The sequence below is a fragment of the Channa argus genome, chromosome 16 (assembly GCF_033026475.1).
Source record: "Channa argus isolate prfri chromosome 16, Channa argus male v1.0, whole genome shotgun sequence".
In the NCBI taxonomy this organism is placed as follows: Eukaryota; Metazoa; Chordata; class Actinopteri; order Anabantiformes; family Channidae; genus Channa; species Channa argus.
The window spans coordinates 18895072-18919109 of NC_090212.1; the positions used below are offsets into that span (position 1 = coordinate 18895072).

General features: G+C 40.0%; 2 protein-coding genes across 2 annotated transcripts; one reads left to right on the plus strand and one right to left on the minus strand.

Annotated features, from left to right (window-relative positions):
- Positions 1-344: 344 nt before the first annotated feature.
- Positions 345-11166, plus strand: marc1 (mitochondrial amidoxime reducing component 1). The gene is made up of 7 exons (XM_067479759.1): positions 345-1065; positions 2930-3100; positions 3414-3576; positions 7710-7853; positions 8183-8244; positions 8471-8542; positions 9804-11166. Exons 1-7 carry the CDS (start codon positions 830-832, stop codon positions 9928-9930), a joined length of 975 nt encoding a protein of 324 aa, XP_067335860.1. The 5' UTR covers positions 345-829; the 3' UTR covers positions 9931-11166.
- Positions 11167-11311: 145 nt separating this feature from the next.
- On the minus strand, positions 11312-23972 carry hhipl2 (HHIP-like 2). Its single transcript, XM_067479745.1, has 9 exons — positions 21859-23972; positions 20629-21281; positions 19834-19977; positions 18555-18886; positions 18281-18407; positions 17328-17473; positions 17168-17249; positions 15485-15567; positions 11312-14938 (listed from the first exon to the last, which is right to left on the minus strand). Exons 1-9 carry the CDS (start codon positions 22222-22224, stop codon positions 14337-14339), a joined length of 2535 nt encoding a protein of 844 aa, XP_067335846.1. The 5' UTR covers positions 22225-23972; the 3' UTR covers positions 11312-14336.
- Between the last annotated feature and the right edge of the window lie 66 nt (positions 23973-24038).

Below are 24038 nucleotides of genomic sequence, written 5' to 3' on the forward strand. Positions count from 1 at the left end.
TTTTACAATGAGGCTATTTTTAAAAGGGCCATAGTCCAATTGAGTTGATGTATTAAGAGCATGGTCTAAAATGTGTTTAAAGCACAAAGTACAAATTTCCTGCCAAGAAAACAGGAAATCTGATGTGATTGATAACATGAATGTGCAAATTTAGTAAAACAAACTTTCAAACCGGAAAACTACATGAAATCAAATGTGTCGTAATTTGAAAAAGGACAAACTTTATATTAGTAGTATTGGTGTAAAACAAAAAGAGGTGGTTGGTTACGACCACTTTATGTTCAGCCAGGTGGTGAATCCATCACAACAAATCATAATTTATTATTATAGTTTGAAAAGAACCCCGACATGCAAAAAAGGAGAGGTGCTAGAAAAACTGTATTTTTGTAAAGAAGTACCCCTCACAAAGTATAAGTACAACTTGATACTCAACTTGAAGTACAACAGTACATGCTCAAAAGTACTGCACTAAGAAAACACTTTAGTACAAACAGTACTGAATATGCTGACACCTCATATTGGTGCTGTTAGTGATGTTCGGACTTTGTGTACTGACAAGTGCTTCATTCATCAGAATACATCATCATGTATTAGAAACTAACGAGTAATTTGAGCTGTAAAATAAGTTTGGTGGAGTAAAAGTAAAAGTAGGCTAAAATGGAAATATCCCAGTAAAGTACAAATACCTCAAAACTGTACTTGCTTGAGTAAACGTACTTAGTTACTGAGCAGCTCGGAGCCCGGGGGCGTGTTGCTGTTGCCCGAGGGGCAGTGAATGTTACAAATGGAGGTCTGAGGTCCAAAGTCTCAGAAAGTGAGAGTCTCCAAAATGGGCCTGAAGCTGTTGGCTGCGAATCCCAAAGCCGCTCTTGTGATCGGCGGAGCTGGCGTAGCTCTGCTGGGACTCGGTCTTGGATATAAATACCTGCGAACGACAGAAAAAGTAGTTCGCGTAGGCGTCGTGTCGCAGCTCCTCATTCACCCTCTGAAGTCTGGCAGAGCGGTGCCTGTGGCGGTCGCCGAGTGCCAGAAACTGGGCTTCAGGAGCGGGGAGCTGCGGGACCGGTGAGTGCCCGCTGTAGACTACAGCCCCGGTCACAAGAAACCTGCACCTAAAACCAAACCACCAACTCGGTTTTAATTCCATTATTCTCTACACACATGGAGAACTATTCCACAAAACCACCGCTTGTTAAAAAAAGAAAACTGAAATACTTAATAATTTCGATATTCTGTTTCCACTGCTGTGTCTGAAGCTTTCAGTCTTTCAGTTTTCTTCTCATGCAGTTAAAAAAACAAAAAAAAAAACAAAAACATCTTCGTCTTCCAATTCAGCAATCAAAGATTTGACACCAATATTTCCAAAAATGATTCCGGTTTTCATATTCTGGCTTCATATGTCCAATCATCAAAAGAGCCTGTGCATCTGACACAATTATTGCCCAACTGTTCAATAAGTATATCTTAAAAAAAAGAATCCTCAGGTGCTGGAAAGTTAATAATACACTTTTATGCTCAGAGTAATAGATTTTATTCTATCACACTGCTTTCTCTGTGCAGTAAGTTGGTAAGTACATTAGCTGCATACAGTAAATACTCCACTGTATTTAAACAAAAAACCTCAAAATGCAGTTTTATTACTGGCATACTTTTGTACATGCCACATCTTGAGTAAAGAATTTAAAATGCTACTTCTACTTGTTATGGACTGTTTTTTGTTTTTTTTTTAGGTGAGGACTTGAGTAATGAGTTTTCTGAGTCAATACTCTGTAAAACCACCTTTTGCTGCAATCACAGCTGCAAGTCTTTTGGGGTTTGTCTCTACCTGCTTTGCACAGCTAAAGAGTAAAACGTTTGCCCATTCGTCTTTGCAAAATAGCTCAAGCTCAGTCCGATTGGAGGGAGAGCGTCTGTGAACAGCAATTTTCAGGCCTGGACTTTGACTGGGCCATTCTAACACATTAGTATGCTTTGATGTAAACCTCCTGCCATCCCAGTCTTTTACAGGTTTTCTTCTATGAATGGCCTGTATTTGGCTCCATCCATCTTCCCATCAACTCTGACCAGCTTCCGTCACTGCTGAAGAAAAGCATCTCCACAATATGATGCTGCCACCACCATGTTTCACGGTGGGGTCGGTGTCTTCAGGGTAATGTGCAGGGTTAGGTTTCTGCCACTCATAGCCTTTTGCATTAAGGTCAAAAGTTCAATTTTGACCTCATCTGACCAGAGCACCTTCTTCTACAGATTTGGTGTGTCTCTCACATGGCTTGTCGCAAACTGCAAACAGGATAGGTTGTATACTTTTATAACCTAACCCTGCTTTAAACGTCTCCACAACGCCACACTTCTCAGCTATTTATTTGTGAAGCATTTTGAAAACCATTTATCGTTTTCCTTTCACTTTACAATTACGTGCCACTTAGTGTTGGTCTTTCACATTAAATCCCAATTAAATATATTTACATTTGTGGTTGTAACGTGTCAAAATGGAGAAGTTGAAGGGGCATAAATACTTTTTCAAGGCACCGTATGATAATTAAAACACCATAGTAGGTTGTTAGAATTAGCTGCCTCATTATTAGGTGTCACATCAAAGTAACGAGCACATTCTTGCAATCAATCATTAATATCAATCAATAGTACTTTTACTTTTAATTTTAGTGAACTAATATGAACTAATACTTTTCAATTTCTTATCAGTGGATAGAAATAAAATGTGACGTAAAGCTGGGATTTCTGCATGAGTCAGAAGTGCTGCTGAATCTATGGTTCTCTGTGCTGTCATCCATCGTGTCTTGTTTTTACTTGATTTTCTCTCAGGTCTGTGAAAAGCCCGAGTTCAGGTCCAGTGACACTGGGAAATGACCCTGCGAGGCCAAATGATGCAAATGCGGAAAACCCACGTTTGTGTTTGTTTTGATTGCAGACACTGGCTGGTGGTGACAGAGGACGGGCACATGGTGACGGCCAGACAGGAACCTCGTCTGGTGTTGGTGTCTCTCTCGTGCGACGGAGGTCAGGTTTATTTGAACGGACCAAACATGGACGAGCTGAGTTTCCCGATCAAACAGCCCGATAACCCCATCATCGACTGCAGGTCAACATCGAACACCAGTCAAATAGCTGGTTGCTCAATGTTGGAGATTCATAATTTTTCTAGTAACTATTATTCTGCAGCTTGGCAAAACTTTATTTTGTCTAAAATAAAGTTTTAATATTCTGAAAAATTTCTTATTATAAATTTACCTGAAAAAAGTGACACCAATGAATATTTACAGTACTGCTTAATGATCAACATAATCTGAAATCAATTCTGCATCTCTAGTGTTTCATCCAAGGAAATTATATATGCTATTAAACCTAAAAAAAAAAAAAAAAAAAAAAAGCTCCTCGTTGTTTTTGTCCCGCAGAGTGTTCAGCTCCGACATCCAGGGACGCGATTGTGGTGACGAAGTGTCCTGCTGGCTCACTCGCTATCTGGGGGCAGATAAAACATGTCGCTTGGTGCACTTTGAACCTCAGATGAAGGCCAGACGATCTGTGGACAGTGAGCCTGTTTTCCCACCAAGTGAGGTAATAAGTCCTCCAGCGTTTGCTTTTAAATCTAATGTCATGCATCTCTTACTGACAATACTACTCTGCTATTTGTGTTGGCTTTAGTTCTCCTTGGATTGAGAAATCCAACATTAGGCGTCCTGCGAGAGCACATTGACATTTTTTTGTCCCTAAGACTTTGTCTCTGTGAGTCTTTTTAAGGCATGAGTTAAAAAAATAAATGTTCAAAGCCACTAGTCTGCTAAGGTTAAGGTTTAAGACAACTTGCAATAGAAAAAACAGTTTATTACAAGATCAGCATCTTTGGGAGTTTTCATGGCCTTTACACATATTTCCAAGCGGAAACACATTGATTTGGTAATAACACTGTTCTTTTTACTGCAAGTGTTGCTGGAGTTTTAACCTTGTCGGTTTGCTTTCCATTGTCCATGCACCTTGGCAGAAGTGACGTTGTGCCAGAAATTCCTGCTCCATCGAGCTTTGAAGTCTGCTGTCAAAAATCAGCCAACTACAGTAATTCAGCGTAGTCATGTTAGTGTAGCCAGAAAATGTTAATCGAACATCTGTCAGCGACATGTCAGCGGAACAGCGCTGCACTGTGGCAGAAAAAAAAACCCAAAAAAACGAGGGAATCATTCAGGTTGCATGAAGTTAGATGCTCTTTCTAAAACAAATCAAATCAAAACAAATAATGAGTAAGGAGGTCAGGAAGACAACAGTCACTGAGATAGTCTTGCGCTTGGATATTATCATATTTAAGTACTGAAATGTAGAATAAGGTAACTTTATTGCCATTACAACAGAGGTAGTTTGGAATTTCCCTCAGTGTGCTCACAGTGCAACAGAACAGACAGAACCATGTACAGTATATAACACATTCCAACGTGCACACCATACCATAATTATAACAATAAACATCAGCGACGAAAGGTGTGTAATTAAAGGCTAAAATAACCTAAATATAATAAAATGTGCAAAGTAAAAGTTAGTGTCAGAGGTTTGTGTGTGTGTCTGAGCTCCCAGAAAGCTGCTGCTGAAGTTATTTCTCATATATACGAGATGTAAGAGGTTCTGTTCTTAATTTTGTTTGTTTGTTTGTTGGGTTTTTTGTGAAGCTGAAAATTGTACGTTGAAGAGAGTGGTGGGAGGGGGGGTCAGATTACCAACTACCAGCTTGACATGCTGTTACAGACCCGTCTCTCTTCTTCCATTTCTGGACAAGACCATGGAACGAGTCTTCAATCAACTCTCAGACTTTCTTTCCCAGAATAACATCCTCGATGTCAACCAGTCTGGCTTCAAGAGTGGTCCCTCCACAGAAATGGCACTCTTGATGGCATGATGTTACAGTATCTCTGCGGGCTGCAAAAGCCGCAGGTCGGTCTTCGGTCTTAATCCTACTCGATCTATCTGCAGCCTTTGACACTGTGAACCATCAGATCCTCTTGTCCCCACTCTAGGACCTGGGGATCTCTGAATCAGCTTTTCCCCCAGATTTTCTTTCGGCCAGAAAATCTTGTCTTGGTTACTGCAATGCCCTGTGAATGGGGTTACTGGTACGCACAAATGCTTGCAGATGATCCAGAATGCGGCAGCATGCCACATTTTTGATCAGCCAAAAAGGACTCATGTCACACCAATCTTAAGATCTGTACACTGGCAGAGCTCCTGTAGCTGCCCACATCAGGTTCCAAGCTCTGTCTCATGCCTACAAGATGGTCAACTCAACAGCTGCTGCTTTTACCTCCCCCATTCAGTTTTAATACCCCTCCCATCTGCTGTGCTCTGCCCACGAACGACATCTAGTGTTCCCAGCAACTCACAGAAGACACCAAGCAAAACTCTTCTGCTCAGTGATCCCACCAGTGGTGGAACGAGCTAGCAAACTCTGCACGCTCACGCCCAATATTTAAAAAACTGCTAAAAACAGAACTCTTCTGCACCTTCCTATGCACTTAAATATATTAATCAAAATATTCTCTGCTCTTTCGTGCACTTGCATTGCATGAAACATTCTGAAAGGACTTTTTTTTTTTGAGATTTTGTCCGTGACTTAGATTTTTACTTGCCTTGTGCCGCACTTGTAAGTCGCTTTGGATAAGTGTCTGCTAAATGGCCAAATGTAAAAAGACAGGACAGGCTTTTTATAGCAAATGTGCAATTTCTACATAGCTTCCCTTTAGAAGGCACATTTCATGGGTTTCTGAAAAAAATCTAATCTTTGGTGATCCAACTTTTTTCCCCATTTCAGCTTTTTCCTGCAATATCAGTAGTTGGTTTCCCATCTTTACATGTTTTTCCCAGTGTGTAATTATGGGTTTAGTCTCCCAGTGTTTAGATAAGGATTACGATGGATCACTACTTCAGCTCACAAGAGTGGGCACCTCCCTCCTTTATCTTGATTCTGTTTTTGTTACACGCCCAGGAACTCGAGCATCAGGAGCAAATCAAAGGTTTTTAACTGAAAACTGACACATGTTGCAACTGCATGTGGGTACAGTCATTTGCATACAGGGAACATAACAGTGCAGAAACACAGCAGCCCTGCAGGGCACCAGCGTAAATTTGTATCTTCTTGCCCTGCAAGATCCGACAGCAAAAAAAAGAAACAAGAACATCTACTGGTACTTCAAGAAACAAAGATAAAATCTATGCCCCTTACATGCAGCTGTGTCCACACAGTCCATAACAGGTTTTAATATGCATACACACACTCAGATAGAAGAAAAAACAGTCATATAATGCAAAAATAAATTCAGAAAGAAATTGAGGCAGTGTAGAGTGATTTAAAATAATAAAGTAATTAAATAAATCAATCACTAACATTTCTGCACTCAGCAGGCTGATCATATTACACTAAAGCCCAAACTGTAAAAAATATAGGGTACTAAAATGAGTTGTGAGTGTAAACCATGGTCTGCATACGACCTTTTTTATTATTATTATCATTATTATTATTATTATTATTATTTGTGGTACTTGTGTTGGATATGATTTTGTCCAGTATTTACACTTTGACTTAAGCCATGCTGACCTTTGTCCTCAATGATTAGTGTAACTCTGTTTCCCCCTGTGATGATGTCTGTCTGGTAATGAGATGTACAACAGATCTAAACTATGTGTGAATTTCTTTTGGACAAAACGTTAAGTATAGTAGTAGTATAATATTAATATCAAAGATTCTCTTAAATCTCTCCCATCTGTCACTTAAGAGCAAATCTGCTCCTTTGACTGGTTCTCGCATGAGGAGTTTGCTGGATTCAATCATCTCTATTGGTCACTCCTCATTTTACGTATGGTGTGCCACAAGGCTTCTAGGACCATTAATTTTTTCAAAATACATCCTTCCATATGGGGACAGCCATAATCCATAATTCATCCTTAATTTCTAAATAAACTTACATTTTTACACAGGTTTGTGTGCTCACCTTGTAATTAGGTCATGGACTGGGACATTCTTCCGTCCGTACCCAACCCAGAGCCCAACAGAGCTGCCACTATAGGCTGTTTAATTCCACTTTAAATTAGAATAAGGAAGAAACTTGAATATGTGTAGTCTGTATAGTATAAGTACAGGTTTTAATCCTAAACTGCGTGACCAAACCCATCCTGAACACGATTTCTAAATTTCTGTCAGAACCTGGCAGGAACCCTCAGGAACCCTCAGGTACCCACAGATCCCATCAGGCTCAGTTCTAGCATCCAACCTCTACTTATGACATCGGGGAGCATGTCATTTTAAATTCAGTTCACACCACCCCCACCGTTGCCTCCCTTCATTGGCCACCTGTTCATTTTAGAATTACTTATGTATTACTAATGGCATTCGAGGTTTAACAGGGTTTTGCTTTAAATTAAATTACTGAACTCCTCACCCCATATGAGCCAAATCACAGCCTGATCCACTCTCAGATCAAGGATGGTAAGAAGATAGAGGATCCCAGACTCACAACCTCGTTTTCAACTTGAACGACAGGGAATTTCATGTTAACGGCAAACAACTTGATGCTAATTTCTGTCCTTTTGGTGTTTTGGACTCATGTATTACTACACTGAAGTGTTCTACCAACACAGAAATCAATTCACAAAGGCTAAATCACAATCACAGGCTAGTTGTCATTTGTGATCGAGATGTTTTCTCATTTATCCAGCGGGTGGCCTACCCAGATGTTGCACCTGTGATGCTGCTGTCCGAGGCCTCTGTTGAGAATCTCAGCAGCAAAATGGAGAAAGGGGTCACAGTGGAGCGTTTCCGCCCAAACATTGTGATAAGTGACTGTGAGCCATTTGCTGAGGTGAGCTGTTCAGCTTTTAACCACACGACGCCCATCTGTAGTAAAAATGATGCTAAATGTGCCAATTCCACTGTTTGGCTACAAGATTAGAAAGAAAAACATATTAGACAGAGTCGTAAATATTAGACTAGAACCACAAAAGGTCTTAAAATGAACAGATCCTATGTGTCTCTACACTGCAGCCCATGAGGTATTGTTTTCTTTTTCCCTCCTCTCTGAAAAATTGTCATCTGGTCCTTTGCTTGTGACTAATACCTCGCCCTTTTCAGTGTGAGCAGCGTGGACTAAAATTATCTCCAACTCCAAAACCAACTGCTTTGCTTTTTCAGGATTCGTGGGAAGAGATCCAGATTGGCAGTGTTCGACTGCAGCGTGTAATGTCGTGTGGAAGGTAGCGTGGTTGATGCTTCACACAATTTTTTAACCAGACGTAGATTCACTTCAGTTACCAAAAAGTGGTGTGTGTGTGGTCACTGCTGAGGTTTGGAGTTTGATTCCCTGGAGGAAATTCAGAAAGGATTGTTAGTTGAAGTATTTATTTGTTGTTAAAATGCAACATTTTTTTTTTAAATCTGTTAACAGGGGATTGTATCTTACCTGTAACCTTTTATTCCCAGGTGTATTCTCACCACAGTGGATCCTGAAACTGGTGTAATCACCAGAAAAGAGCCACTGGAAACACTAAAAAGGTAAGTTTGTAAGGTTCATATGTGACATTTCTGCTCATGAGAAGCCCTGTTATTTTCCATCGGGCAAATCTTAGCTGTTCCCACTCACCTAATCAGTCAATCACAAGCTAGACGATACCATCTCAGATGAGGGTGGTTTAAAAACTCGTTTCCAGTTATATGTAGACTCGCTGTGATTTTACACGATTCTGGCTCCAAGTTTGAGGAGATTCTGACGTAGTTCACTCTTCCTGTTGGATAGAAATTGTGCAGCTACCTACCTTTTCTGTTGTTCCTGTTAGCATAGTTATGAAAATGGCAAGTTCTTTGTTGCCTGGTTTGCTGGATTGGTTGCGGCCATTGTGGTTTCTTCATTTCTAGCTGTGGTATTTTGTAGTTATTTTGTAGTTGCTGGAATCTTGCCTGACTATTAACCTGCCTGAACTCTGCATTTGGGTCGTTAGTATTTTCTAAAGTATCGACTAATAAGTCCATTTTTCTGTATTCAAGAGAGATTTCCTAATTCCTAATCTACAATAAAACACAATTTAAAAAAAAAAAAAAAAAAAAAAAAGGTTTTTATCAATTCCCCAGCGACACTAACGCCGAGCAGAACAACAATCACAATAACAACTCTCTGCCAAAGTTGCTCCTGGCTTTGAGACTGTAATTTATGTATCACTAACTGTGCTGGTATTGATCACATTGCAGTTACACAAATCTAATAAATGATAAAAAGATTTTTAACTTTACAACAAAGCTTCAGCCGCTTTTGATGGTCACAATCCCACCCCAGCCCCTGACAAGAGTGTCTGTGGTCCTAGACCAGGAAAGAGTAGGACCAGGACTTTTTGCCGTTCAAAGGCAAAGAACGGGTTCTGAAGTAGGCACTGGCTCCGAACCAGGCCTGGAACTGGCTCAATGGAAAAGGAGAAATACAGGCGACAAATCCAACCAATCAGGAGCTCATGAATAATTAAAATGTATGTTAATAGCATCTGAACGGACTGAGAGAAGACAGAAGGGAATCTGAGCTGTTTGTGTTGGAGTTGGATTCAGTGAAATCTAAATAACTAAGGGCGAATAAATATGTTTAAAATACATTCAGTACGCTCAAAAGGGTCTTAACACCCAGCTCTTTAAGATAACACTTTAGAAAAACTAAAGTACTAAAATGCTTCTATATACAGTATGTCTCATGCTGCTTCATGGTGGCATTTATCCCAAAGCGATCTCCCACCTAACTGCCTTTGAACTCATGCTGATGACAATTCTCCCACAGCTATCGCCTGTGCAAACCATCCGAGAAACACATCTACAAATCGGCTCCGTTGTTTGGACAGCTGCACACTGTGAAGAGGACGGGGACCATGCGGGTCGGCGATGCGGTGTACACGATCAGCCGTTGACGGAGGGAGTCGGAGAAGGAAACACACGATTTCAAAACATTTGTTCACTTTTCTGAACGAGGAAGAAACCTGTCCACACAGGTTCACACTAAAGAATATCATTGAATAGGTGTAGCATGCATAAATAATAAATCTGCCTTTACTGAACCGCCACAGGATACTGAGTAAAGAAAGACACTTCTGTTTTGCTTCTAGTTTTATGTTGCAGCTTCTGCAGAACATAAAAAAATAACAATAGGCGTAAGTGAACCGACAAGATGGGGAAGACATAAAAAAACATAACTGAACGAGGTTACAGTCTTACACTTTTCTGTTTGTCTTTATGGTTTAGTTTATTCTTCTTTGGCTTAGTTTTACTGCATACGTGTACAGTAAAGCTTAAGTGCTTTAAAAAAAAAGGACCCCCCCCTCCCCCTTGTCATGTTTTACTGAACTCTTCAGGACAGGCTTAGGGTAACAGAAATTACTTGACCTTTTAATGATTTCAAAGTGGAGGGGGGGGGGAAAAAACTGTCACGCTGCATGTTACCTAACATCCCAGCAGAAATGCGTCATCCCCTCTGGGAAAGGAGCTGCAGGTAATGACAAACTGAGCTTCCAGGAGCCTTTGCGCCGAAAGAAAGGAGACGTTCAAATGTCTGTCTGGCCTCTTTGTCGTCACAAAATTAGAGGAAGCATTAGTTTTGTTTGGTTGTTTGGATTTTATTTGGTGTGTGAAGCAAAAAGCCAAAGGTCTAAGGAGCCAGCATGTCATTTAAACTGGTGACCTTAAAGGTTAAGTTCACGGTTATGTGGGTCTGTAATTTGTGAAGGTCCCGCGGTTTAGTACAGTATTCTACAACATACAGTACAGAGTACACACAGGAGACTTACAGACAAACCGTGAGCCATCATTACCTAAAGTGACAATAAAATGTATTTTTCTAATGATTATAATTTACAATTTTTTACTGTGTGTGGGTAAAATGGTTGATGTGAAGGTTAAAGAGTACTTATGAGAAGCTCTCTAAACTTAAAATACTTCTATTTTGTAGCACTTAAGTGTAAGAACACTGCAGTGTTCTTAGCCTTTGTGGGTCCTTAGTCCACTTCAGATTAATACAATATTAAAGAATAAATAATGATAGTTGTTTTTTCATTAATACAAACTAAAGGGTATATTCCATGAATTGAAAAAATGTTTTATTTTCTGTGATTTTTCAGACGATGTTCTCAGAAATAAATTGTTTGAAATCATGCTTCTTCGAGTCTCTAGATCTGAACATGTACTAAACTGACTAGAACTGACTCTGCTCCGACTCCTCTGCCAGTATATTTTCTATCTTCCAGCAAAAGTGCTTGCTCATTTTGACTATACTACATTTTTCCATCTCCAGTAACACATCATGTACAGTATCACATCTGTTCATATTCACAGACTTACCTGTTGTAAACCAGCAGGCCCCTCTGTCATTGTAAGTTATATGCCTGGTATAATTCATTGATAGTGATTCATTGTGGACAGTCTCTTCAGACTCCTTCACTTTTGTGTGTTCATTGTAACTTTATTTTAAAATGGAACCAAACACAAATTGGCGCATCAATCTAAACACAATAATTCATAATAACAAAGTGCAAACATACAGTATTTTTAAATGTTAAATAAATTATTAAAAACTGAAATCTCTCATTTACACAAGTATTCAGAACGTTAATTTGAAGCCCCTTAGCAATAATTTCAGCTCATAATCTTCTTAAGTAAGTCTCTACAGGCTTCTCTCCTAACAGCAATTCCTAACAGGTCCCCTAAAGTTCCATCAGAATGGATGGGAAGTGTCTTATGTTCTCTCCGTAGATATTCTGTCTGGGCTTTGCTTGGGCCACTCTAGGACAGACTGAGACTTGTCCTGAGGTCACTCCAGCATTGTCTTGGCTTTAGACCGGGTAATACTGAGAGGCTAACCATCATTGCAACCCCAGGTCTGATGCTGGAGCAGGATTTATTGAACAACGTCTCTGCATTTGGCTGGATTTATCCTTTTTTCAATTCTGTACCTGTTCTTGCTGCCGAGACTTTATGCTGAATAAGCTGCTGTTACCGTGTTTCGCCATGGGAACAATATTACCCAGGTGAGATGCAGTCACTGGAGTTCTGCCCAAACAGTTTAATTGTGTTTTCTCTGGGACCATTAAAAGCTGCAAAATGCACTTGTTCAGATCTGTGCATCACTACTAAATGTTTTTGCAGAGGTTTACAGAGAGTTTGTTGGACATCATGCATTGGTTTGTGTCCTGACATGCAGTGTGAACTGTGGGGTTTACTGTACTTTTCTTAACTACGTCCAATCAGGTCAGTTTGCCTCAGGTGGACTTCAGTCAACTTCTAAACTCATCTCAAGAAAAATGGCAGTAAACACAGGATGCCCCTGGTCGCAGCAAGGGGTCTGAATGCTTCCGTAAATCGCAGATTTCAGTTTTTAAATTTTGTTTATCCATGTGAAGATAATAATAAAAACCTGCAATGAAAAAAGTTTTCTTCAAATTTTGTACTCAAAGCAAATTTTAGATCAAGCCTTTCAATTTGAGTACAGGGACTAGTGTAGTGCCTTTGATTGGCATGTTGTTGTACTTTTACTTGAGAGATCATTTTGTGTTTTTACACCTGAGAAATAATTTTTAATAAGGTCACAGGATGGAATGCTTGTGTGATGTTTGATGTTTTGTCCTGTTAGCTCATCTTATGTTACTGCAGGAAGCACGGCTTGGGCAGCTTTTCATTCATCGCACATCACAGAAAATGTCATTTAAGCCTTCGTTTGAAAATGTAACCATCGACGCTGGAAGCAGAGGAAAAGCTGAGTTGAGAGGTTTATGTAACCTCGGTGTGCACAACTGCACGTCGCCGTCAGGACCACTTTACATTTACGGGCGTCATTATAAAGACCACGGTCACAGTGGTTTCAGTTATGATCAGTGGAGTGGGGTTTAATTACAGAGAGCTACTCACACACACACACACACAGACACTTTCTAATGTTTATTTTTAACACTTGCATGTGCTGTAAAATTAGGGCAATTTACAGCACTGGTGTTTGTTATAGTTAGAAGAATTTTTATTTTTTTCCTGTTTTGTGTTTATTTCCACTTCAAGGCGATTTGAATATTTGAAATACGGACAGAGCAGTGATTAACTTGTAGCAATAGCTTTATGACACTTAAAAATAACATGTAAAGGAAAGGAAGCATAATTGCATGCTACAGTTTTGTGCTTTGTACCTTGGAGGAATAGCTGAACATTTAGGGAAATGCACACTGCGGTGTCGGTACAACCAGCTTGGAAGTCTCCTGATAATGCTGATCATGCAGAAACTACAATCTGATAAAAGTGGATTTGTTCCTTTCTGGCTGAAAGTTAACATGATATAACTTTTCATTAGCTTAGGCTGGGTAGAGGGTGAAACAGCTGGACTGGGTGAAACGTTCACCTAGCAGTACCTCTGAAACACAGGACATCAACCAAGCCCCCAAAGTCAGCTTTAGGAAACAAAGCAAATTTGGTAATATAATAATCATATTAGAAAGAGAGGCTATAAAATGGTGAATACATTTTTCTGAGCATCACAAACCTCCCAAAATGATTCCTTTCACTATCAGATTGGGATCTAATCGGTGTCATGTCGTTCGTGTGTTTCAGGGAGCCGAGAGGAGCGACGGGAGGAGGTTGCTAGTGCGCTTACTTTATGATCTTTACAAAATCTTTGTACAAAAATTTGTAGAGACTGTGTGTGAGAATGTGAGTGTGAATGGTTGTCTGCATGTGTGTGTCTCTGTGCAGGATGTACCACGCCTCTCGCCCGACAACAGCTGGGACAGGGTCCAGTATCTGGTTCTCATATTGATTCATTGATATTAAGGCTTTATATCTTGTGCTTAAATCAGCAAATTGTGGTTAGATACATATTATGTTCCAGGCTAGCTGACAATCCGAACTTGCTTTGTTAACTGATTACACATGCAACATTAAAATGTGTTCATGAGCTTTAGCAGCGCTGGTAAGTGGATCCTGTTGCTTTTGGACAGAACTGGACAAGCTGTTCCCACTGTTTGTGTTAAGCTAAGTTAACTAGCTGCTGGTGGCAGCTTCATATTGACGGCACAGAAATGAGAGTGGCATCAATGTTCCCATCTTTATTTATAATAGTGTAAGTCTGCATTCGCTTACTAAATGCCCACCGAGCTAGTACAAATGTTTCTTCATCAGAAATCAACTTGGATTCATTTTCCATTTAAAAACTTAAAAACACTGGCACCGATTTGCACATCTCAGAACCAAGCCAATACCACATTTCCCAAAATGTAAATTTGTCCTTTAAAAAGTGAATATAAATGTGATTTGTTTTATATTAATGACAGTCAGAAAATATATTTTACTTGTACCTTGGCACTTTTTTTTTCTTATTTTGTACCTGTAGTTTCATTTGCATTGTTCCGTTACCTTTTACATTTGTCTTGGTTTTATTCATGAAGGGCAGAAGCTCTTTGGTAGGTTCTTTCACCTTAATGTTGTTTTTCTCAAGTCTACTTTGCTTCCTGGGACGTGTCTTTGGGGGACTCTTCTTGTTTATGTGCACTGTGCTGTCTTTGATGCTGCTGGAGGTTTTCAGAGTGCTCGATCTTAAGCCAGCTGTAGCAGTTTGATTGGTCTTTAGTTTTACTTTACCTTTGCCACTAACAAGCTTAATCGCATTCGTCTTTTTGGACGGTCCCTTGGACTTCTGCCCCAAGGTATTCTTCTTCATTGGTGTGTTCGCTTCCTGCCTGTTCAGTGTTTTGTTTATCTTCCATGACTTTAAATTATTTTCCTTCATTTCTTTCCTAACAGGCGGTTTCACCTTCGGCTTCACAGCAGCGCTCATGGTCGTCGTCGTGCTGGCGGCAGTCGTCGCAGGTTTGACCTGTGGCTTGGTGGTGAGTTTGACTTTTCTTGGTGGTGGTCTTGTAGGCTTTTCATTTGGATCCAGCAGAGTCACTGAAATGGCACAGATGTCAGTAAATACTCATTTTCACCATTTAACTCTGCAGCCACATATGTTGGGTTTTATGAAGCTGCATTGAACATTTGGCTCAGACAACAGGCAAGAATGTTTGAAATGCTTTTCTCTTTTGTCTCTAATTCAAATATGTTTGATCTAAAATAGAAGACTGCTTTTTATAGTTTTATGTAGGACCCCAGTGTGATTATACAAACTGGCATTATAGACATGAAATAGAAAGGGGAAAAATGTCTGCTAAGGACAAGCCAGTAAACTGCGAATATGGGCCAGAACAGATTTGTCATAAATGTTGTCTGTCTCTTACATTCATTTATTTGGCTTGATAATAAGTTGTCTACGTGTTGTTTATACTTAATGCACCTTGATTGAATGAAAACTATTTTCTCTCTAAAGATATTATGGTACGACTCCAATTAAAGTCAGACAAGCTCTGTCAGAGACAACTTTTCTTTTATATGCGTCCTCAACAAGTCTGGTATGCAAACACCATAAAAATGCTAATTTGTCACGACATGACTTACATTCCCTGGGGATAAATGGAACCTTTTTGCCCCTCACTTTGACAGCCAGTGGTTTCTTCTTACATTTCCCTGGAGGAGCTCTCCTGCAAAAAATGTAAAAGGGTTTCAAAAAGTGAATTACTAATTAGAATTTTAATTGAGGTTTTTTGACTTCTGCTTTCTTTGACCAAAATACCTTTAATTTTCTGTCAAAAACATCTTTCACCACAAACATTCACAAACAATTTGAACGGTTGCCTTGTAGTATGGTGTCTACAGAAAACCCTTGTGTGGTCGGGAAACAGCTGTTCATAGTAGGATTTCAAAACCAAGAGGCGTTGCTAAAGTAAATCAACATTCTTTTCAACATTCCTGAAAAACACAGTTGTGTCTGCCTGACAACCTATGGGGCAGGAAGTTTGTATACAGTAAAGGGTAAAAAAAAATAAATAAAGATTCCCCTAAAGGTTTCTATCAGTCATGGATGTGGTCAATCATAAGATCTGTATAACTTCAGTAACCAAGAAGCAGCAGAAATGATTGTTTTATGTAGAAAGATTTGTGATAGCTAATATTAGCTAATATTACGTTGATGAAAAACAATTATTTGTTTTACTCTTTTTGTCATTTGAGAATAAGGACGTACAAACGTAATACTAAGCAGCCTCTTCCACATTAGATCTATGACAAAAATGTAAGTTACTCTCTTCCTCACAGTCCGTCACATGTTCATCACATCTCATCTTGACTAAAGTTAATTTCTCTTTGTGCTTGAGTTAATCAGCCTCATACATAAAGCCTCACCTGCAGCTAGTCCCAAATGCAGCAGTGACAATCCTGAAGCGAGACCACGTTTCTCCTGTACAGCCTCTCTTCACTGGTTAAATGTAGAGTTCGTTTCCAGATTCGTCTTTGTGTTTTTTAGATCATAGCTTGGTCTTTGCTTTCATCTCTGATCTTCTAATCCTATACTCTACATTTAGACAACCCAGATCCTCTGATCAGTTACTCTGTTCCACACTCACAAGTGAAAGAGCCTTTGGCAGTGCTGCTTCTACACTGTGAAACACTTTACCCATTAGTTTTACCCCCTTTATGCAACTTAGCTTTTTTTGTATTAACACAGCTGCTCTAATTTACTTGTAATTCACACTACTTTAAAACCATTTTTAAACCTTTGTTTGTCTCGTTTTTGCGTGTTGCATTTTAATTTATGTCTCTAAAACACTTGCAAAACTTGACTTTATTCACAATAACACTGCTTACATTTTTTTGTGCAAATTTGAAGAAATACACGTCAAGAAATGTGTCTGTTGCTGAATTATTGCTGTAAGCAGGCATTCTGGTCCACCAATGAATTCACCCATGAGATCTTGCTCTAAGCGTGACTCAAATATTAGTCAGTTAGTCGATTACTTGTGTTCAATCGTGGCTGTTTGAGATTTTTGCATCAGTTAAATTACAACGTGCAAACAGTTGTTTGAATCGCTTCTCGCATTCATGGCGCTACAACGGAAGAAATGAGAATGCACAGAAAACAAAATTCCAATATATCCTACTCATCATCATGTATGACAGATGCTGAGTTGTTCCTCCCAGTTGGCAACACGTTGTTGTGGTTAATTTAACGACATGCAATAGAGCAACATTGTGTTAGAAATCTATCAGCACAGGTTTTGATGTAAGCTGAGTCTGATACTCTACCTGGATGGGTCCATGAATTTGAACACAGTTCCAAAGGGAGACATGGAACTGGGGTACGTAGTGGCTAGAAAATATAGTTCCCCTGGAAAAACAGACACAGCTTGTTGTCACTAGTGTTACTTTAATGAAGTGCAGTGTTAGAGACTCAACCAGGTTTTACCTGCTTCATCTTCGGCAAACGAGATGATGAACTTGTGGTGATGATTGATGAGTCCAGGAAAAGAGCATGTCTTTGTACCACCCATGCACACACTCCTCTCTCTCCAGTTTCCTGTGGTCTTTTCTTCCTCTAATGCCATGAGACGTCTGCAAGGTTTATCATATTTAGGGCTGAAGTTAAACGTCTCCAAACGTAACTTTTGTGAGGGTGACGGAAAAGCCACATGCTGTCTATATCTTATATGGGAAACCAACAATGTGATTTTAGAAATATATGGACAAACTCTGGGATCCAATACGTCCTTGGGAATAAAGTTTGCTTCAAAGACTGAGGGAATTTAGTTGAATATTTGAAGAAACACACTATTTTCAATTCAACACTACTGATTTACATTAGCTTGATACCACTCTCACTTCCTTATGCTGAACATAAAGCTGCAGCCAGCAGCCAGTTTGGCATAAAGATAGGAAATAGCTATTTGTGATTTGTTTTTTTTATTTATACATATAAAAATTGAGGTGTTAAAACAACAAATTGTGGTTTACAGGGACCTGTGTGCCAGACTTGGCTGTGAAACAGTCCAACACATTACCCTGTGCAAAACAGTGAACTGTTGTTGTGCAGGTTAAATAAACAAGATCAAATGTGTTAATTGTTGAGCTTTTTGTTAACATGTAAAGTATTGAGGCAAATCTTAAAATATACCTGGAATGTTCATCAGTGAACTCAAATGCTGTTTAATGTAGTTCACATTTCGATCTGACTTAGATCAAAAGTACATGGGTTTTGCATGAAGTTCAAAAATGTGCAACTGATGAGCAACCAAGCTGAGTAAATGAGCCTGCTTTTCCTTCACTTCCAAAAATGTGACAGAGAATCACGTTTTTTTCTTTTTCCCAGCAGGCTGGAAACAGTTGGAGTAAACTATTTGGCTCACATCAACACAATCTTACCCACTCATAAAGTCTCCAAAAATGTACAGGCCGTTCAGATTGGGTGATTCACATCCTCTGTACACATATCCCCCCGTCACAGACTTCCCAACATGATGGCTGTATGCAAATATTGGGAGGATGTCATCTGTTGCGGGAGAGGAAGATGCATTCAATTTAAAATCTAAAGCAAAACATTTCATTTAAATTGTTTTGTGGCAGAATGAATAAGCATATAAAGCATCAATGATACGGAAAATAGCTTTAGAGGTTTCACGTGAACTTAAATACTCACTCAAAGAGGAATTATGGCATAGTTTCAAGTCATAACACTCAAATCCCTCTTTTGCCCTCCATCCATAGTTTCCTCCCTTCACAATTATGTCAATCTCCTCGTAGCGGTTTTGACCAACATCTCCACAGAAAATCCGGCCCCTGCCATAGCGACTGACCGGGTCTCCGCGGTCCACGGAGCATCGCCACATGTTTCGGACCCCATATGCAAACACCTCAGGCCGAGCCTCTGGGTGCCCAAGGAATGGGTTATCGGAGGGGATCCCGTACTGCATCCCACTGGGGACACTTCCGTCCACATCAATGCGCAGTACTTTTCCCAACAGAGCACTCCTGAGTACAAAAAAAATAGGCTTTATTGACAGTCGAGAGGCCTTTTGTGTTGTGATTCCCTATCAGGGGCATGATGCACAGATTGTGGAGTAACTCAGCTCAACTAAAACAAAGCTAAACAATTTGACGAAATCAAAACTTATTGATGATGGATAAAGTAAGTAGCTAAAAATAAATCTTGGCTAACTGTCTAAACGAAAACGGTAAATGGTTAAAAAACTGATGTCAGCTTAACCGAAATGGCTTTCTCAATTGGATAAAAGTGTAAATATTTGACTTAAGGATAAAAAGTAGCTAAGTAGCTCGAACTACTGAGCTTAAATTTATGGATGAAAAATGGTGAAAACGTAGCCTTAAAAATTGCTTTAAAAAATCACAAATGGTTCAAATCCACAACAAAAAGGTATGTAAATTATCAGTTGTTATCAGTTAACTAACGTTAATAATAAATGTAATGGAACCATAGAGAGTTGCTAAGCTAAAGTTGTCGAATAGCAAAGAATAAAGCTAAAAGTGTGGCATAAACTGTTGGCTAAAGTAACGTTAGCAATATGATAAAGGGTACATTTAAAAAGTTATCTAAAGCCCTGAATGCATTTAATGGTTAGCTAAACGTCAGACAAATTCAGCTGAGAATACTTAAGCAACTTCCATCAATGATAATGCAGACGTAGCTTGTACTGAAATAGCTGAAATACATGTTTAAAATAACTAGTTACAATAGTAGCTCATGTGAACAACAATGCATAATGAATTTTTGACCTTAATGCTGACAAATCAGCCAGAATATTGGCACAATATCAACTTTCATAGGCTATAATTAATAGGTAAGATCTAGCCGAACACGTGGGGGAGTTCAGGAGCTCAGTTTTCAGCTTCATTCCTCCTCCTTCCTCACACTTCATCGCTCTTCCTCACCCCCTCACGAGAAGACTGAAGAAACATACGTGTTTTGTGCATTGCCATATTTCCCAAACGGATCCCCGGCTTTTCCACCGTCTCCAGTGAAGATGTACAAATAACCATCGACACCAAACAGCAGCTGGCCTCCATTGTGGTTTGCAGCTGGCTCCTCGATCTCTAAAATGACCCTGACAGCGAAAAAAGAAGATGCGGTTCAGTACAACCGCATGTACTATATGCTCTACAGATATGTTTATTTTTCACACATACAGTAGATATGTGGTTGCCATGGTTCCTAAGTGATCAAGCGCACTGACGCTTTGGTGAACCATCTATCACTAATCCTAGAATTTCAATGAGTTTCTTTTACAGAAAGAAGTGATGACAGAGCAGACCTGAGGCATTAGGAGTCTGTTCCCGCACATTAGAGAAAAACGTAGCTTCCTCACTCCCCTCTATTTCCCGACATATCTAGATATTCCTGTAGTCACATGTGGATATGCTAGTGAGATGACATGTTTGGAAGAAGGTTTGAGGATTTTTTTCTTAGATTTCTGGCCTCAATTTGAAATTTTACATTTGTTGTGGTTGCATTGCCACTCAACTGAAAGTAAGATCATTTTAACTGGACCCAGGAAAGTCTACGCTGACCTTGAGGTGATTTACGATAATAGGCTCAGAACGTGTTAATGCAAACTTTGTGCAATTAGGCCCACAGCCCAGGGGGTGAATGCACGCTTAGTTCAATATACCTGTCAAAGGATACCTGCAAATTTTACACATATCATCAGGCTTTGATGTTACAAAAAGAGCAAAGGATAGAGATCCTCGACACATACCTTTCTGAGTAGGGATCAGCCATGTTCACATCGTGAGCAGACACCTTCATCTCACTGATTCTGATCTTCTCCAGCTTACCGTTGATCTGGATGGAGTAGTAGATGAAGAAGCGTCCGTTGTTTCTGTACTTGGGGTGAAAGGCCATGCCCAAGAAACCCCTTTCATCTCCCAGCCAGGGTGTGGTCAGCACCTCCCCACTCAGGTCCAGAAAAGGCTGCTCCAGCCGGCTGCCATCAGGCAGGTAAACCCACACAAAGCCCACCTGCTCTGCAATGAACATCCGATGTGTGTCATCATCACTGTGCAGCATCAACACGGGGTTCCTGAGATTGTTGGCCACTTCTGTCAGACACAACTGGAGACACCCTCTGGGGTCTTCCACCACCTGACCCAGGTTGCTGTTGAGGTCAGGGCTTTTCAAAACATCGGGGTAACAATAGTCTCGGTCGGACAGATCAACCATGCTGCAGAACGTGGACACATCCCGCTCAGAGGTGTCCCGCAGCAGCTGGTTCTCTGTCAAATATTTAACAACGTGGCGGCATTTGCCATGAAACTCAGAACAGTAGCCAAAGCAAAGGCCAGGTAACTCTCTGACAGGTGTGTACGGGTCCTCAGCATCATAAAGGTGGGCGGCATAAGGTGAGCACTCCTGGATGGGACAAGCAAGAGAAACTACAGTGTACGAAGACATTTCAGGGCAGTGGAGGTGAAAATTTAGGGGGCATTAATGCTGACCTGTTCAAGGTGCCCTGGCTCAGAGATGCTCATACTGCTTGCAGTGTTGGCCATAGTTAAAATTACCTCAATTTTACTGTTGAATTCGTATTTAACGCTCTGGAAATGTATATCTATCAACATACCTTGTTACTTTTGAGTTCAACCCTGCTGCTAATTTAATTTTAGACTAATTGGAGGTGTTAATCCGTGACACATCATTTGAGAAATTAAATCAAACTTGCATGTTGCCCCAATTCTCTTCACAAACGTAGGCTCATTAGACATAACTAAGAGTTGTTTCTCAAAATTGAGGCGACTTTGCTTTAAGAAGTTACAAAAGCAAAACTTCTGTTAAGAAGGCTTCAGCAAAGATAACTAAACAGTAAGAAACCTTAACAGTCATTCATCGGACGCCCTGAGAAGTGTTTTTATTTTGTGCACTAACGTCGGTGCCAGAAAATGAATCACAGTAACACATAGTCCAACTTTCATTTAAGAAACATATTTACCTGGCACATGATTTCTTTCAACATGTCTGCACAAAGCTCATTACCCGCCGCTTCCAATTGGTCGATAATGTCCCAGTATCTTTCCGCTATCATGTTGTCTGTTTTCTGGTCACAGCAGCCAAACTCCTCGTACTGCGCGCAAAACTCCAAGTGCCACTGAGGTTTGAAAGGAGGTTCGAAGTCCAAACACTGAGGGTGAGCTGCCGCTGGCTGTGCGAGGACAAGCGACATTGCTGCCATGATCAGAAGATGATCAGAAAGGTTCGGGGTCCTTTCGCGTGTGGGCCTACTCGAACTTAACACCGTGCGTAAAATCGCGCAAGCGACTGCTCTTGGATGGAGCACAGCACTACGCTTGCTTGTCATCCTTACCGTCTGCCCCGAAAAAGTTCAACTGCCCTCCTTTATATTAAGCCACAAGTGTGCGCTCGTGCACGTCAACGTGCATGTTGCACGAGCCAAGGAGTATAAAGATGGTCGTACATCTCCCAGCGCACAGGACAGGACCCTGATGAAAACTCACCATGTCTAGAGTTCTGTCTCCCATCAAGCTCATTTGTAACAATTAAGGTAAAACAGGTTCGTAAATAACTTAATTGGATTTATATATTCATCTCTGCTGAGAAGCAACGTGGCCAATGCACGCAAGCCCACAAACAGGGTACCACGACATCAACCATAATTTTGTGTGACTTTGGTCAAAAAAGCGCCCACAGGCAAATTGAGAATTCATTTGCTGAATATTTTGACAAGAGCGTCATTCTCTAAGCTATAGGTAGTGTTTTAGCATGTCAAGGGTGTCATCATTTTGGACCATCTATCCATCTAACGTCTGTAATCACTTATCGGAGGTTTTGGAGCCTATCTGGGCCGTCCTGGACAGGTCTCCAGTCTCTCTCAGGGCCACCACAGAAGGACATCCATCCACGGACAACCATTCACACTCACGCCTATGCGTAATTTGGAGTCATCAGTTTCCAGTGAAAAGCCATGAAAAAAGAATGACATTAACATTTTTCAAACCCTGCTGCTTTAAAACATCATGCAGAAATTAAATAAGCTCTTCTTGTTAACTTATTGTAAATTTAAGTTAATTTTCCTTAAAACGACTAATTTTATTTTTCAGAGAACTTTAACCTTCAACTTGAAATAATGAGAGAGTTAACTCACACCACCAAATTAATTTTTAAAGTAACAAAATTAGCAGACTTCCCAGCATGCATTGTTTGAGTGCTGAAACTCTGTAAAGTCCCTTATTTTTAATAATTTAAAGAAAACATCAATGATGGTAACTTTCTTTATGTATTTAATATAGTTTGTTATAAAAAAAATAGGGTGACTATGATGATGATGATAACTTTCATAGTTATCATTATCATTATCATAGTTTTCCTGTCGCCACAGGAAAAGACCAAGTGTAGTCTATAACATACTAAAACGTTTTACTGCCATGACTTTGAAGGGATGATGAACTTATATGTAAATTAAATCCATGATATATGAACCTTCAGCGCACAGCAAAATGTGTTTTTATTGCAACGTAGCCAAGAAAATCTCCAAGGCTTTATTTTAATAGCCCTACTAAAATATTATACATAATTTCATTGGCTGATCCATTTAGTCATGAGTAAACATCCAACATTAAGGACATTTATATAACTTGCTGTGTGAATTAGCACACATGCCCTTTGCTGCTGAGGAAGGGCTGCAGCACCAACAAGGCACCTGCTCTAGGCTCCACAAGTCCAGAAGTCACACAGGCACCTTCATGATTTTGTGCTTTCAGGTTTGTGTTCATTTAATCAGTTGGCAAATATGCACCATTAAAGAAAGATTACATGACATCAAAGGATGTGGGCTTGTGGCAATGGTTAAAGAAAATTCATTATCCATTAAGCCCCACAGAGCAGTTTAGCACCGAATACCATGGAAAATCTATACAAATTACACAGGATGGGAAAAATTGCACTGTAATTTGTAATTTGCTTATTTTGCCCCAGCAACCTTTACCGGGTAAACCATTCAGCTTTATTTCGTAGATGTGCATTAATAATGTGCTAGCATGCCTTTTAAGGTATGTTACTTGAATTATGGATGCAATAATACACAACAGTAAATTCAGTTTTCATCCAGCAGATGGAAGCAACCAAACGACGACCGTCACCAGGAAGCGGAATGTC